This window comes from Pseudonaja textilis, chromosome 1 (genome assembly GCF_049901715.1).
Source record: "Pseudonaja textilis isolate UNSWEBS1 chromosome 1, rPseTex1.2, whole genome shotgun sequence".
NCBI classification, from domain to species: Eukaryota; Metazoa; Chordata; class Lepidosauria; order Squamata; family Elapidae; genus Pseudonaja; species Pseudonaja textilis.
The window spans coordinates 93,709,357-93,727,624 of record NC_141990.1 but is presented as its reverse complement, the minus strand read 5'-3'; the positions used below and the strand labels follow the sequence as shown (position 1 = coordinate 93,727,624).

The window sequence follows — 18,268 nt, the reverse complement described above, 5'->3', positions numbered from 1 at the left end:
CAGGCAAAGCTGTGAGATTGGGTTGCTCACAGAATCACAGATTCATTCAGAGATCGATCTATCTGCCATTGGCTAGCTCAGTCTGTCACATAAAATTTGCTAGCAAGCAAACTCACAAAATTAACTCACAATACACCATGTATGTAAATGTTGATTTTTTTATAAAAAAGTGCAACTTTTACCCAAAATCAGGCAAACCAGGCAGACAGATTCAGTAACTCACAGAATTCAGCGATCTATTTATTTGCCATCGGCTAGCTCAATCTCTCAAATTTGCTTGCCGTGAGTCTGCACTGAATAATAGAAACTTCAGTCCTAAGGGAGGTTTGGCTGTGCTTAAAAGCAGAGCCGAAGATCTAAAGACTAGCTAGAAAGCAAGAAATCCAACCATTTCCTGCTTCCTAGCTAATCTAAATCTCCTGGCAGAGCAGAACAGATGATGGTCGGAAAAAGGAAAAATAGCAATTTAGCAGGCAAGTTTGCGGGGTAAGGAGTGAGTGGGCGGGGAAGGTTCCCGCGGGCCTTGTGTTTCTGCACAGCCTGGATTAATTGCTTTGGGGGGGGGGTGCTCTGGGGGTGAGATTTCTCTGCGGCCCACTAAAATTTTCTCACAGCCCACCAGTTGGCGACTGCTGCTCTATAGCATCATTTGGAAGGTAGGAGTTGAAACAGTTTATGTCCAGGATGTGAGGAGTCTGTAAATATTTTCTATTGGACTTAAGTGATGATGCCACAGACACCCCACAGCCAGAAACCTATCTTGCCTATTTTTTCTCTCCCTCCAATATTTGATTTGGGGACAAATAAGAATTAAGGGTCTAAGTAGTTCTCTAAAATATCCTACAGGAAATCAGAACTAACAACATTGGAGATACTTAAATAGGTTTGGGAGAAAAGGGATTATAAACACATTTTGAGTAAAATACTCAAAAAGAACTCTGGATTTTCCACAAGCGGAGGTTGATATTGCCAGTGGATACAGAACTTAATGAGGAGAATAAAATTTTTGAAGGAAAGATGAGAAGTTTAGTCTTCAGCACACAGTTTAAGAAAGCAATGGAAATCTCAAGGAGCCAAACACGGGATAGAAGAATAGCTAGATGTGAAGATGTATGAGTTAGCAAACCACGAAGACAAGAAAAACCAATAAGGACAAGAAGACAAAGGAAATGCCCAAGGTTAACCTAAACCAATCTTCAAAATGAATTAAGAAAGGGAAAAGATACAGAAAGTTAATGCCTGGTAGAAGTCAAATAAAAGACCTTGTTACCACTATTTGCTATTATAATAGAACTAATTCATGCTTGCAAATACTTTCCTGAGAGTGATTTGAGAATGAGTGTGTACAATAAATACACATAACATTATAGAAATAGGGCAGCTTTTGCTACCATGAAAAACAGCAGGAAAAAAATATTTATTAATTAGTCTGTTTTATTAGGAAATGGGGCATTAGTGTCATTGCAAATAACTATCTCATTGTAAAAAATACTTGGACATATTAATTAATTCTCTGTGTGAGAGAACTTTCATTGTAAAAGCAAAACGGCTAACAACCTCAAGGGTTGTGTAAATTCAAATAATAATCCAACAGTCTGGCAAAACTTCCAAGTCCAGTTTTTCACTCAACTATATATTTCTTATTAGTTTGTAGGGAACCTTGAGGAATGGAGCAATAAATGACAATATATGCATTACACAAATGCTGTGAATTACATACTTCTATCAGCTAACAGGATACAGTGGAAATCTTTGTGTAATAAAATCACTGGCACCATCTTGGTTTGCTGTGAACACTGCTGGCTTAAAAGTAGACTTCTCATTAATAACGAGATCCTATTATTACAGCTATCTTCAGAACCAGGGGATTAGATACAATTCCAATTGCAATAGAGTGCTACACACAGTTTGTAATCAAAATGCTTAATGAAAATATTCTTGCTGATATCTTGCACACTACAGGATACCATGAGGTCAGTTTGTCCTGTGGGGAGGCTATAATACGTCTAGTGAGCAATAATAAGCATCAGTGCAATTAATCATTTACATGGTTATAAAATCTAATAGATTAGCTATTCACCGGAGAAAGATGATAGGATGTCCTTCCACTCTCACTATCAGTATACTACAGTTATTTTTGATAGATGGCTAATGTTAATAGAAGCTTGCATAAACATGCACATATATAAACACACACACACACACACAGAGGGTTAATAGAAGACTGCATAAACATACACACATATAAACAATCAAACACACACACACACAAGATACAATTTAAAAATCTCTCTGTTGTTCACGTGATTAAAACATCATCATCAAAATATTTAGTATGTGTTACCTAACTTTTTTTTTTAAAGGAAAATCTTCAAGCAGGATCTCCCAAGAAACTTCTTTGCAGCAAATTCTATGGGTGTTACTGATATTTTGTATCATTCCAAAATGACTTGATTTAGAACAGGACTGTCAAATTCCCAGATGCGTCACATGCTGGCCACGCCCATGCCCTGTTTAGCAAATGGGGGGAAAGTCCCAATACATCATGTGATGCCACTGTAACATGAGTTTGACACCCCTGATTTAGAAGGGTAAACATTCTTGAGATCATAAACCTCAAGATTATAGTGCATCGAAAGACTTTATATTGTGTTAGGCACCTTGCAGATCTGTTTTTTCTGGTTCAGAAGATAAGCAGGGTGAACTTACTGTAGATCACCAGGAATTCCTGAAGCTTGGAAGCTGAAAAATCCATCCGGTACAATTATATGAACATGTCTATGAAGATGAGCTTAACTTGACATACCTATTTAGTATTTTAAGTGACTATGACTCTTTGAGTTCTCAGGCTAAGCTTTTTCTAATCTTGTTTTCTGTAATTCTTTACAATATAGTGCCCATGGTTTTTTAGCATGCAAAATATAGGCTTGGCAGATATATACTGCATTCAGGCCAAACTATCTATGTAAATGTGTTTAAATGGATATTAGCTGTAGTGTCTAACTGGAGTAGGATTACACCATTATTTTCAAAGGATTTTTTTTACTATAGCAAAAACATTGTTCAATTGATTTGGCGTATTCATGGATTCCTTCAATTCACAAATTGATCTTTTCAAACCATTTTCTGCAGAAGTATTTTCAATTCTTCCTCCTATTTCTCCTTTCTCTTTTCTTAATGCTAGACTTCAGTTTGAAACTTTTAAAAAAAACCTCTGAAGATTTGTGTGTATTTTCAGTGGATTCATTATCACATATGCAGTTTTATACACAATTGTTCATAAAGCCAACTATGGTATCTAATATATATAATTTTTGCCATCAATATTGGATGACATTTGATTGTTAAGTGGGGGTTTCCTGCTCAGCTGAAAACTAAATAGACACAGCATAGATATAACAGTTATGTAAATTCCTGTATGTAACTTTTCTTTGGGAAAAGCATAACACAATTCAGGAAAGTGAATACCAAAATGAAAACACGTTTCACATAATGGTTCAAAGGGCAGAATTCAATAACATTGCATTAAATTGCAAAGCAAATCATTTCCTTGTTATCCCTCTTTATTGATGTGCAATTAGCAATACATATCCTATCTTTCCTCCATGGTGCCAGGATAATATCACCCATATTTTATCTTCATAGCAATCACCTAGGTAGAATAGGCTGAGCAACAGTGATTGAGTTAATTCAGTGTCTTTCAAGCAATTCAGGAAATTAAAAAAAATTAATGTGGATAGGGGGAGGACAAATGTAATTCTTCTTCTCCAGTCATTATCCCGATAAAAACTACTCCAAGCACTGCAATTTAAACTAGAAAAGGCTCTCAATGGCACTAGTGAGAACTTGTTTCCCTATTGCTAATTACAGCAGGAGGGCAATTTTGATAGAATTAAACTTCCCCTCCCCATGTACTGTGGTCTTAATGAATATTGCTCCCTCCATACTTAAATTTTTTTTAAAATTCCCCACAGATGCATAATTAAAGCATGGTGCATAATTAAAGGAAGGCATGTAGTTGAGTAGCAGAAGGAGAGTATTTCCATTTTAGTTATGCTTAGTCTCATTTGTTTCTATCTATAAATTCATTTCAGCTGTTTTCTACAGCTGACTGCCAAATCAGAGACATTTATGTGTGTTCTCATAATTTCTCCATTTGTTTTGAATTTCTCCTCCCTTTGTGTATCTTTGTGTTGTGTGCTAGGTGTGCCCATTCCTGGATGATGGGGCTTTGCTCACAGTCACTCATATGCTGGTCACCTCCCAAATGAATTACTGTAATGAATTCTACACGGGGCTGCCCTGGTGCGAAATGCAGTAACACGGGCAGTGATATATGTCCTTGAAAGGACACACATTATACCTCTTTTCGAGAGCTGCACTGGTTTCCCATTTGTTTCCAGATAACCATTCAAGGTACTGGTTTTGTCCTTGAAAGTGCTACAAGGCATGGAGCCAGGTTATCTGAGGATGTCCTCTCTCTGATGACAGCTACCTGTTCCATCTGATTTGCCAGGAGAGGCATTGTGGAGGTCCTGTTTGCTAAGAGGGGACCTAGGACATGGCCTTTTTCTGCTGCCATTTGGAACTTCATCCCCAAGTGCTGCCTCATGTGTACAGGTAGTCCTCGCTTTACAATAGTTCATTTAGTGACTGTTCAAAGTTACAACGGCACTGAAAAAAGTGACATATTACCGTTTTCTACACTTACAACCTTTGTAGCATCCCCTTGATCATGTCATCAAAGTTCAGATGCTTGGCAACTGGTTCACACTTATGACTGTTGCTGTCTCCCAAGGTCATGATCAGCAAAATCAATGGGGAAGCCAGATTCACTTAATAACCATGTTACTAACTTATCAACTGCAGTGATTCACTTAACAATTGTGACAACTGTGGTCGTAAAATGAGGCAAAACTCATTTAACAAATGTCTCATTTAACAACATAAATTTTGGGCACAACTATGGTCACAAGTCGAGGCCTATCAGTAATGGCTTAAATATTTGATTAATTTTCTTTGGAATAAACCCTATTAAACTCAGTGAAACTTACTCTTGAGTGGGTATAGATAAGATTGCAGTCTAGATCAATGTGTCAAAGCAGATCTATGTGCAGGAAAGTTGCAATCCTGGAAGATAAATATTCATTTTTTTTTTGGTATATTAAATGTTCTATAGATTGCAAGAGAATGGGCTAAGTATGGAAAACATTTGAAGTAATTTAATGGGTGGTTACCAACAGACACAAGGGGTAATTGAAATTTTTCCTGGGCTTACACCTTGTCCAAGCTGACAAGGGCTACAGAATGAACATCTGACTCAGCTCAGTGTTTTTGGATAGAACTGTCTTACATTGAGAAACCTATTTATTAGTTCTTGACTGGGTATGTGTATGGAATAACACTTCAAATGGAAAATATTCAGAAAAAAGCAGTAACAGTGTCCAATTTTTATTTTATGCTTGCTAAATAGACTGATTCAAGCAAGAGTCATGGGCATATGAGAAACATGAGGAACCAAGTGGCTTCATGAATGAGAAACATGATACCCATTTTTTTTCCCCATGTTGGACAGTCTCTGGTTATTTTTCTGCAAGTTCAACAGTTTTGTGCCCTGACGCACTGGCAACAAGACGGAGACTTGTTCTTACTGATCAGAAGATCAACTGACAAGTTAAAATGAATTTTGTATCACTAGGAAATTAAAAATTTCTTCCATCTAAAATAAACATAAATATCTTGAAGATGAAAATGATGGTCAAGAATTAGTGAAGTTATTATCTACAAACAACTTCAAGTTTAAAGGTTTTTTCAGATTTATCTCTAGAACCTGAAGTATTGTAAAAGATGAAGTATCATTTTCCTCAGTTCTGCACAACATTATGCATATTACAAAACCCTTTGCATGTAGAAGTACAACGGAAAGAATTTTCTACACATAACTGGCCATCATAAAGTAAAATTATATTTGCTGAATGGAAAAACAGGAATATATATTTTACAGTTAGAGCTCACAAGAATTCTAAAGAGTAACTTAAATTATGTACATGGCAGCGTGTGAGATTTTATAAAATCCATGAAAAACATTTTTATTCACTGTGATCTATTGTTATCATTTACATTTTGGAATCTAGTGAATGAACTCTACCAAAACACATTCATTTGCTTTTAAAATGTAAGCAATACAGAACCAATTACCTCAACTTTGTGCAGCAGCAACACAACAGCACACTATTCAGAATACGCAGTAGCATGCAGCTACTACAAAAAGGCCAGGAGGCTATTATCTACTGCCCACTTCCTGTTTTTTCCCCCTTCTTCAATTGTGGTGGCACAATGATTGATGGTAGAGTTGCTATTGACAAGTTTAGAAGGAACAATTTGTTCCCATTTTTGTCCCTTTTTTCAAACCCATTAGAATTGAGGGAGGATAAAGACCAAAATAGCCACAAAGAATATAGAGAGGCAAGACATTGAACCATATGACCACAGCAGACCCTTCCAACTTTATGACTCTGTAAGGTTACATTTTCATGGACAATTCTAGGTCTTTGCCTCAATAAAAGAAGTCAGAAGGGACAATTAACTCTCAGATTCATAGAGCTAATTGACTGTGGGAATTAGGTAACGATAACCACATCATGATTAATTGCTTGGTCAATTTTCTCAATTTCTATGTTTATAAAACATGCATAGCCCTCCCACCCAAACCATGTGAATGGTTAGGTCAGCAGACCTTTTATTTATAGTGGAGTTAAATAAACTGCTGTCCTCTAGCATTCTTCAACCCTTATCAGCCTTACTTAATTTGGCTAATGGTTGTAGGAACTGTCAGAATATCTCAGAAGTGGATTGGAGTTTGGTCTTGACATTCTAAACAATAAGAAACAATTTGCTTAAGTCCTTTTATTTTATCTTAGTTGGGATAAGAACTACATTTTTAGAAATGTACTTCATTGCATCTTTTGAATTATTTTCTCTTTGAGAATATAAATATTGAGAAACAAACCTTAAAGAGATTTCTGTAGGAATTTTTTAACATTAGCAACTCATTTTAAAATGCCCAGGTACAAAAGCAATACATTTACCTTCTTGATTTATTAAACTGGCAATACTCAGAAAAACATTCATTTCTGCTTGTTTTGAAAATAGCATGCTAAGAAAAGATATGGAAGAAATGCCATGTCAGAAGAGGAAGTGGATGTACATCCTACATGAGGCAGAACAACATATTTTAACATTAGGCAAGTGGCATTGCTAATTATATCCCTTTCCCTAAAAGAACCTTGAATCTCATCAAGATCAGTGGAAAAAATGAACTGTTGTTCATGATCCAAAGGCAGCATACCTAATCACTACATTTATTACGTAGAGGATTTGAATGTCTTTAAAGTTTCGCACACTTTAAATTAATTCATAATTTATCTTGACTATAATTAATTTCCTAAGATGTTTTAGCAAGTCACCATACCCCTTTTCTCCCAGAAACAATCATGTCCTTATTATCACAATGCCACAAGTTTCAGAGCTGCAAAGGGGGATATTTGGATGTTTCTTTTGGATTTTTCAAAACGTTATATTTCTAATTTTTGGCTTTGAATACAATTTTATCACTTGTTACCCATTTCAAAATTGATGACATGATGGTGTTAATTATCATCAGTTATGGTCAGAAAGCTTTAGCAAACGCTACAGAAAGGAAATTTTGTCTATGTCCTGGGACTTTTTTGGAGGGGGGTGTATTATATATCAGTATAATTCCCCCCCACATAATCACTTTTTTCTATCCTAAAAATTCCAACTGGTTCAAAATATTTCCATGAGATACTTGTCCTTGCTTTTGATTTTTTTAATCAGCCTTTTGATGTTTTCTATCTTAAGAAAATACAAATGAAGCCTTACATCAAGTAAATATTTAATCTTTTACATGGCATAAAAGCATCATGCAAACAATCAGTATGCCATCTGCTAAAAAAAAGTATCTTCCTTCTTTATCAAATCTCCACTGATTTTATCTTTTTATATTGACATTAACTTAAATGCATGCAACTACAGAACAATTTATTAGAAGCTTTAATGGATCAAGCCATTTGTTAATATGCTTTATTTAACCTGTGCACTCTCAGTGCCCATGTTTAACAACACCCACACACACGCAAACACACAGAGAGATGTTTGAAGAGCACAAAATAGTAGAAGCTCTGAGAAAAACCAAACACTTCATTGACAGCATTCATTTCAAGTACCTGTGTACACATTCCCATGTGCAAACATGTCAATCATATAACGACAGAATGCAAATTGATCTGGCAGAATAGAAGGAAGGAAAAGAGCAATAAGACATAATTAGATTTTTTTTAAAATTAAGATTAAACAAAAAAGAGTACTGCACTGGAACTCTTAATGACTTTTTATTTCTTGAAGTAACCAATCATGAAACAAATGACAGCATTGGTGTTTCTGTGTCTTTTTAAAGATTTTTCCGTCAAAAATTCCTTCAGGCTTTCTGCACAAAGATGGTGTTTCCAATGGCCAGGATTCTCTAAATCATGTGTAATTTTGAGGACCAAATCACCAATTCTTTTTCCCACTTCCACCGTTCCAAATTATCCACCCAGTTGGGACTGAAATTCCTAGACTTATTCATCAGCAGGGTGAAAGGTCATAATAGCTGGGAGTTACAGTCCCAGATTATGTACAGAATGCCAGGTTGAAAAACTGTTGGAACTCTATTTTTTTTCCAACCGAGGGATTTGCACATGAGTAATCTAGATGTTTCCAGTATGGACAGTGAAGCTAACTAAGGGATGAACACTGTGAGAACTTTAAGAGATGACTGAACCACTATTTCCAAAAGCCCTAGCTATCATGCTCAATGAGGAGTAAAGCTGAGTGTCTTGAGTCCAGCAACATAAAATGGGCTATTCCTGAACTAGGCAATTTAGTCCAAATGTTTCTGGCATTTATTTATAGAACAACTGCATCTACTTGTTAATCATTATTTTCATTTTAAGACTGATTTAAGTCACTTTAAATAACTATGGATATTTTAATTGAAAATGTAATTTTTTCTGTTCAGTATTGGTCTTTGAGAATAGATAAAAACAAATTCCTATTGCAGCGCCATGGACATTTTGTATTAAAGCACTAGAATTCCCATAAAAATAATAAATCTTAAAAAAATATCAATGGACAAGTAAAGATAGAGAATAAGACCAGTGGTTCTCAACCTTTTCTTCGCCATGGTCCCCTTACCTTTTGTGGCCATGGACCATGTCTACAGACCCCACCAAAATTTAACGCAAGATTTAAATCATTACATTTCTTCAAGCCTTCGTGGACCCCATGATGACATTGCGCTGCCTTCAGGGGTCCACAGACCACAGGTTGAGAACCGCTGAACTCTACCTTGAGCAAATTTATGCAATTTATCAATTAAACAGTGACTATCGATTAAACAGTAGCCTATAAAAAATTATATATAGGCTAAAATGCGGAAAGAAGTGTTAAATAAACTTCAGGATTCTATGTGTCAGTTGTGTCAACTGCACTTCAGAGGATGCTTACACACAATTATTTTAATAAAGAAACAGTGTTTAAATTTGAAAGCCAGTGCATCAAATATCCTCCTCCTCCTCTACCTCTACCTCCCCTTCCCACTCTTCTTCTTCTTCTTCTTCTTCTTCTTCTTCTTCTTCTTCTTCTTCTTCTTCTTCTTCTTCTTCTTCTTCTTCTTCTTCTTCTTCTTCTTCTTCTTCTTCTTCTTCTTCTTCCTCCTCCTCCTCCTCCTCCTCCTCCTCCTCCTCCTCCTCCTCCTCCTCCTCCTTTTTCTTGAAACAATGGTTGGAAGCTAACCAAGGAGAGAAGCAACCTAGAACTAAGGAGAAATTTCATAATGGTGAAAGCACTCAACCAATGGAACAGGTTGCCTTCAGAAGTTGTCGATGCTCCATCACGAAAGGTTTCCCAAAAGAGACATTGGACCAGAAGACCTCGAAGGTCTTTTCCAATTTTATTGTTCTATGTTTCTTCTTCTGCTTCTTCTTCTACCCTAGGGCTGAGAAGGACTAGCCCAAAGTCACATGGCTGGCTTCATATCTAAGGCAGGCTACAACTCACAATCTCCCAGTTTCTAACCTGGTGTCTTACCCATTACATCAAACTGGCTCTCATGTTCATTTTAAAAAGCACATTTAAAAAAAAGCACACAAAGTAAATCTGCATGTACAAAATAGACATCTGCAAAATAATTGATGCAACATAATCATACATGCAGAAGTCCATAAATCCAAAAGAATTAACTTCTGTGATAATATGACTCCTATAAATAATTTGCATTCAGAAGATAAATTTCCATTTGGCACAAAGTATTTGTACTAAAAGACAACTTTCAGATTTACTACCCTCAGGTCTCAGATACATTTTTTTTTCTTTCACTAGGGCCAAGTTCCTTGCACCACTTCTAAGTTCTTGTCTCTAGTCACTGGCAGGGCTATTTGACAATTTTGAAAACAGCAATGGCCATTGGACTGTCAGCAGAGCTTGTAGTGGTCATTTCAGCATAATTTTAGTTTTCTGTTCCACAAAAATAAACATTTCCCCTTTCCTTGGGGCAGCATTTGTGATCCAATTATAAAAAGAGTTTGCAGACCATTTAAAATTAAAACATTTGGAGGCAGAACAAAATTAACTGCATGATAAATCTGTGCTGCAGAAAATGATTTATCGATTCTAATTTATTTTCTTATTTCATTAAATAAAATGTATTAAGTTTATTTTTAATTTATCTGCAGCTGCTACAAAATAAAAGCCACGACATTCAACAGATGGAAAATGTTGGTCTCTTGCTGAAGAATTGAGGTCAAGTTTGCCTTTCTGGCCTCTTCACAGACCATTTCCATAAGCAATACTTTTCTACTAATTCCACTGGAAAGAACTGGATTTTAACCTTTGTGAATTGCCACCTCTGATATTCATCTGGAACAGAGATGCATGAAAACATCATCTGTGATTCCACTGAGGTCTAAATTAGATAACGCACAAGTTGCATTGCCCAGCTCCAATCTGTGATTTTCCTGACTTCCCTGGAAGCACACAAAGGGCCACTCTGCATTATGATCAACTGGTACAGAAGAGGATATGTAATCCTTCCTCCCCCAGTGTTTTTGTTGTTGAAAGCTCCTACTCCTTGGCAGGCAATGCTTGGTTATGGAGGTCAGTACTGAACCACGGTCCAAGATGAACAAATTAAAAAAAAAAAATCAAAGGAATTGGGGGGAAAAACATTAGGTTTTCAAATCACGAACATAATCCTAATAGCTTAAAATTATTATTTTTAAATCACTACTTGCAATAGTTATATAATTTGCACGTTGTCTAGTTTTGCTTTGCAGTTTCTTTCTGGATAGCTTTGGAAAATTCACATGACCTCCTGGCTTTTTTTTTTTTAAACCCAGTCAGAAAAGTTAATGTGGGTTGGCTTATGCTTTTGACACATGTGTGTCAGTTATCAATTTAAAAACTTTACACCGTATACTTCAATTGAATTGTTTTTAAATCTATTATACCACGAATTACATTTCCAGATCTTTGGGGGGGGGGCAGAGGGGGGGAAGGATGAAAGGACAGCTATGAAACCAACCAATTTTTGTTCACCTTTAGGATTTGTCTTCCATTGAAATACTAGAATTGGTAAAAGACCTGGTTCTGAAGACTATCAGCTTTATACCTCATTCTAACTATCAAAAATATATTTTTTTCTCCAACACAAACTGGATAAGATAAGACCCAGGACCTTTGCTTTGGTCATATCTATAAAACTATGGTACCTGCACTGTAGTTTGCATGAGACATTGATCTGATGGATTACCACTAGGGATGAAAAAAAATCAATACAGTATATTTCATCACTATTTCATGTGCAAATTTTCATGTATCCATTCTGCCAAAAATATCTTTAAAGCTTTCCATCAAAATGCATACATTAACACATATTTAAATATATGTGTCTATATTTTCCTCATATTTATAGCTGCATTATCTGATAAAAACACGTCTAACTCTATTTTATCATAAAGTGCAGATTTAAAGAAGATTAATAGATTTTTTTTAAAAAAAAATGATGACTGAAATTCAGAGAAACACAAAATCTGAAGCAACAGAGTGGAAAATGTCTGGGAAAGGATTTGGGAGCCAAATGGTCCCCTCTTTCTCTACATCTAGAGCAAGGAAATCTCATTTTTATTATGCAGAAGTGACATAGCAAGAAAATGCAAAAATCTCGCTATTTTCATTTTTGTTCTGATGGGTTGCAGCTTGTAGGGCAATCTTGCACTCAGGGTTGCTCTGCCAAAGGAAGAAATATTAAGTTCATACAATCTTCCTTCCATAACCCTATCAGCCTTTTGTCAGCTCAGTACATGTTACTCAAATTGAAAGCTCCTTCAGAGAGTAATGAGAGCAATCTCTTCAGATATGAGCTCACCACCAGTGCTCCCAATTTCTATATGGCACATCTGTCAAAAAGACAGAAATGATTGAACAGGTCAAAAAAACGAATATGAAGGAATAGTAATGCTAAAGTTCAAAGTTTTTTTTAATCTAAATTTTGATTCCCGCCCCCCCAATCTGCTATGGCTAAAGAATAATATCCATATTCAATTAATTGGAACATATATTTTTTCAATCTAATTTTTATACAATTTACAATATTCACACCCTTCAAGCTTACTGGATATAACTAACACTGTTCTGAATGCCATGCAAATTCGCAAGGAAATAAAAAGACATAAAATGCATATATTAGGTAATAATGAGCACAAAAATGTGTTTATTGGAATAAATATGCACATAAACACATAATATTATGAGATATTGGTTGGAGAAATACAAATGCCAGGAAAGGTATGCAGAAACATGCATAAAAGAATAAAAACCCAAATGAAAAGCCCAAGAATTTTAACACAAATTTGAGGGTGAATTGTTTACATGTTTTGGGAAGCAACCAAACTGGCAGGGAGGAAGGCTAAAGCATGGGGCTAGACTAGAGTCACTATGTAATTATAAAAAGGCCAGAACTAGCCCTCCCTGAATTCCTTGGAGACTTATGTAATTATTCCTATGAAAGAACTGCTAGACTAGGGAGATTCCTGTATTATAGGCAGACTATAATAAAGTAGTTAGCTCAAACTCTGCACATGTGGGCCTGGTTAAAAAAACCATTCTTTACAGGTTTAGTTGTCTCAAAAAATTGATTTAAATAAGAGGACTTGAAAATTAAAGATGATGCACAAATGTTCTTAACTTAGATATGTTAAAATGTTGTATAGTCTTTCAAATGAATAAGAAGAGTTTAAAAAATTGATGTGTGCTGTCATTTTAGTTACATGCATACCTTTTTCCTCAAGAGATAATCCTAATAATTTCTAAGAAATAACTCAGATTATGGGGCCTAACCATAAATAGATTTAAAATCACTATATTTTTGCACAGCATGGAAGTGAATAGGAAGACTTTCATTTCCCTCTCCCTCTAAAAAGAAAAAAGAAAAAAAGAAAGGAGGGGGGGGTAAGCCTACAAAAATCTTACGCAGCTCAAATTGAAGATTTGTATGAATTTTTCAAAATTCTGTAAGTCATTAAAAAGATCTATCCTAAATGCTAATAATAACTGTATTGTCTATCATTTCCCCATGTGAATCCTGATGTTTTCAAAATGCCACTATCTGTGCTTAAAACAAAAACATCAGCAGACTTGGGAGAGGTACAACATTTGAAGAAGAAAAAGAAAACAACAATGTGGAATGGAATTTCAAAGGGCAAGGAAGTTCAAGTGAATTTGAAAACAGCTCATTTGGGATTGACTCTCCATGCTACTCACCAAAAGCTGGTTAGCTAACTACAAAGATGAGGAAATGAACATTAGAGGCTATGAATTGTAATATTTCTTAAAAAGAGAATGGTTGGCTGGAACCACAAGCAAGAATGAGAAAATGGAATGTGTTGGGTGGAAGTGGACAAGTAAAGATATCCATCTTAGAGAGAAGGAAAGAAGTTTAGATGAGTCCAAAGCTGGCACTAAATGTTAGTTGTGTCCCTACCTATAGGTTTCCTGTTGCATTCAACTAGCTGCTGTGGGGTTTTTTTTTACTGAGCTAGATAGATTTTTAGAATCTATAAGACTCTTACCCTCAAGGATTCCTCTCGGCACTGGAGTGAAACAAAGTTAATTAAGTCTTTTTTATTATATTTTGGATTTATCCCCTTGTTATATATGTTTCTTTTAACCCAGAGTTCCACAACCTTTCTGCCTTTGTGGACTGGTGGGTGGGGAAGAGGGAACGGTTTTGTGTGGGGGGGTACAATTGGAGCACATGAGCTCACCCGCTGCTCACGAGCACACTCCTCCACCATTTTCACAGTCTGGTTCAAATTGGTTCAAGGCCCAGTGGTAGGCCATGGCCTGGCAGTTGGGAACCACTATTTTAACCCACCTGATAACAGCCCTGAAACTGGTACATGAGGAATAGATGGATAGATTTGAAAAAAGAAATATACATGCCAGAAACATACATCTCACAGAAGAGCCAGCAAAATGATTGGCTGACTGGCTGATGATGTCAAAAGCATTCAGAGAGGTCAATCCTCCCCATGCCTCCATTTTTCCTCATTTAATGAACAAAATGTAGGAAGAGATATAAATTGCATAGATCTCAAAATCTATGTTCCCCAAATTCTGCCTACCTTTATCCCTTTCTCATTCCAATTCCTGACAAATTCTCCAGTTAGATTTAAGAATGTGAAGCATTCTCTAGATGGGGCCTAAGAGTTGCTATTCCTTCTGTTGGACAAAGTAAAGAGATTTCACATCTTTGTTCTTATGCTGAAAATGCTTTTGTAGTGAAATTTGTTCCTAAAAGAATTCTTAGTTAAAAAAAAAATAGAGATCAGTGATCCAAAAGGAAGACACCCTCCCCTTCTCCTAATTATGGATAAATTCTTTCTAAAACAGGGAATCTGAATTCCTTCCTGCACTTCACCATTTCTTGGTGACCTCCTCCTGATATTGTTTACCTTTATGATCGATTTTTTCTCTGACTGCCAAGGCAGTCTCCTTTTTTTCCTTGGCTTTTGGTGTTGTAACTTCCGGTGCTTTGATTTCTTTGGTCTTTAGTCTTTCAGGTGCCTTGGCCTCAGGTTTTTTTTCTTTTACATCTTTTTTAATCTTTTCTTCAACTTGGATGCTCTTTTTATCTGCATGCAAAAAAAAAGTCACTTTTCAAAAAAGTCACTGTTCAAAAGTCACTTTTTTCACAAATCCCTGCCATATGGCATTAAAAATATCTTCAGTTCAGCTTATGAGGTTTTAGGAGACCACAGTGTCATTATTAACCATCAGTGGAAAACATAAACTGCAGAACAACTGTTTTAAGCACACTGGTTAAACAGGACCTAATTCTTAGCTCAAAAGTCTACAGATTTTTAAAAAGTAATTTCTAGAGAATAATGCCTAGTTGTTGTTTTTTTACTTGCACTCGGACACACACACCTGTATTTAATGAAATATCATTTATCTAGTTTTCTAAGTAAAAAAAACAATAGTATGACAATAGCAAAATGGTAAGACATCCAAACAATTCTTAGATATCTTAATATTTAACAGCAACAATTAATCTTAAGATTTAAATTCTGCACAATAGAAGAATAAAGTAATGTTTAGACAAGGATTTTCCAACTCGGCCATATCCAGATATGTAAACTTCAACTCACAGAACTCACAATTATTGCTGAGAATTTGGGGAGTTGAATTCCATATCTGATGTGGTTCATACTAATGTTTAAATCTTGCTGGTTTTAGCATTATTTTAGTAATAGCCTCCTGGAGTGATTTGGCCTTTGCATTCCTGTTCTTGCAATATGATTAAAGAAGTTAAAGAAGTTCACTCCTGAATATTATTAATGACTAAAGAAATACCTTTTGTGACAACTTTTTTTTCCATCCTTTCTTGCTGTTCAGTTTTCATTTTTTCTGTTACTAAAATGAGAAAATGATCTTGTTTTACCAATCAATCTATAAAACACAAATATTAATTTGTTCATTTAAGAAAAAGTAATTGATGTGGACTAGGAATCCCATACATACGGAATGCTACTCTGGATTTAATTTGAAGAGTTAAATAGCAAAAATTCATGTAATCCTCACTAAAGATATTAATATTACTTTACCAGCACTTTATATAATATGTAAGAGTATACTAAGATGCATGATCCTTAATTTCTTTGAAAAAGGTTTTTCTTTACAGGTAATTTTGTTGTTTAATTCCATTATCCTTTAAAATGCAGAATGAGATGCAGAACACTAATGTAATCACATCAATCATCTGCCACCTAACAATATAGATGGCTCAAGACATATTTGTTTTAATGGGTTTTCAATGGCAGACATAAATGTATGTAATTGTTTTGTGATGATTTACAAATAAGTTATCCTGGTATGTTTGGTGCAAATTACAAACTGTGGAGTAATATAGAGTAATTTGATTCAACAGACAATCACAGTATTTACATAATGACAATCTTAATATACACAAATCATTTGCAAGTGCTCTATTTTAAAAAGAAAACTTATCTATAAGAATGATCTGAGTTCTGAGAACTATAGAATGATGTAACTAGGTAAAACAAACATAAAGCTACAGTTCTCCTGCAGACTATTCCTATCAATACAGAGAGACAAAGAAGAGAAGAACTGAGATTATCTACATCATCTCAATTTTTTCCCTAGTTGACCAAAGAACATGTATGTGCAAAATAAATGTATACTATATTTGCAAGCGGGCGTAAAATTACAGAACTGTTATTTCTGCTATGGAAAAGCAAAAGCCTGTTTTAAATGAAAGAGAATAGATGAGTCTCAATAGATGAGTCTCAATCTCTGTCTCAGGAACAAATTAAGACTTCCCACATCACCTGAGATTTTTCAGAGCATTCTCCATACTACTTTTATTATAAAGTTCTTGTTTACTACTCATACTACTCATATGCAGCAGGGGAAGAAAACATTTACGTTAATGAGTTTACATCATTAATTAAAGATGTAGGAGTGTCTGCAGGAGAGTGTAATCACGATTAAGCCAAATTGACAGAATAGAGAGGCATGGTTAATAAAATAATTCTTGGCCCTTGGAGAATTGTAGTAGTAAAGATGAGAAATTTGGTACCTCAACACGGAGAAGCAAATCACAGTAATCAGCAGAGTAACTTTCAAGTTCTAACCTTTGTCAGAGAAGGGGACCCCTTGCAGAGCTTATTCTAACACCATTTACCCTGAGCTGTCTTTAAAGGCAATTTGGAGACCACAACTTGCACACAATTTATTTATGTATTAAATTTATATGCCACCCATATCACTCTGCAAAACCATTCTGGAAGGCTTACAAATAAAAGTGATGCCACAATAGTAATAGCACTTAGACTTATATACCACTTCATAGTGCTTTATAGTCCTCTCTAAGTGGTTTACAGAGTCAGCATATTGCCCCCAATAATCTGGATTCTCATTTTAGTGACCCTGGACAGATGGAAGACTAAGTGACCTTGAGCTAGTAGGAATCAAACTACTGGCAGTGAGCAGAATTAGCCTGCAATACTGCATTTTAACCTCTGTGCTACATGGCTTCTATGCTAATGTTCCAATGAATCACTAAGAAAAACAAGCCTATTCAGCCACAGTGAAGCAATGGCAAGGTCAGAAACAATTGTTTAGAGTTTCTGAGTTCAGTTCAAAATGATGGAACTTATTTTTCAAGCACTCTCCAATATATAACCAACATCAAAATCATCTCTCTTGATAATAGATAATAGTTTCATTATCACCAGAGTTAACTAGAACAGCTCCAATGCTGAATAGCATCACAAGTGTTCTTTGTGACAGAACAGACAGAACATTTCAAGAGCAATTATTTTTATGCAGTTTCCTTTAGGATGTGGACTGCTGAAATCAGATAAATTTATTTTTCCTCCTCAATTAGGCCTTAGGAATTATTCTGCTTATATTGGGAAAGTTAGACATCTAAGTTCAATGGGATTTTTGCATCCACTTTCTTTGGAATAAGCCCTACTGAATTCAATGAAAATTACTTTTCAGTAGAGACGTGAAAGATATCCAATTTAACTGGAATATGAGATAGTAAGTACCTAAATATAAAAACTTTCAGGGTAGTTTTTATCCTACCCTTACACACATATGAAGAGTGAAGAAAATGAAACCA

At 35.5% G+C, this 18,268-nt stretch overlaps 1 protein-coding gene across 28 annotated transcripts in view; it reads right to left on the bottom strand.

Moving 5' to 3' along the window:
* Nucleotides 1-18,268, bottom strand: part of TRDN (triadin) — a 239,662-nt gene that overhangs the window by 146,658 nt on the left and 74,736 nt on the right. For 25 of the 28 annotated variants that reach the window (XM_087941756.1, XM_087941764.1, XM_087941721.1 and 22 more), the window contains 3 exons: nt 15,973-16,032; nt 15,072-15,251; nt 8,247-8,306 (listed from right to left, as the gene is read on the bottom strand). In XM_087941756.1, the coding sequence (XP_087797882.1) occupies nt 8,247-8,306; nt 15,072-15,251; nt 15,973-16,032 (300 nt within the window). The remainder of the gene's footprint in view (nt 1-8,246; nt 8,307-15,071; nt 15,252-15,972; nt 16,033-18,268) is intronic. The other 3 variants (XM_087941813.1, XM_087941797.1, XM_087941801.1) reach the window with 1 other exon arrangement.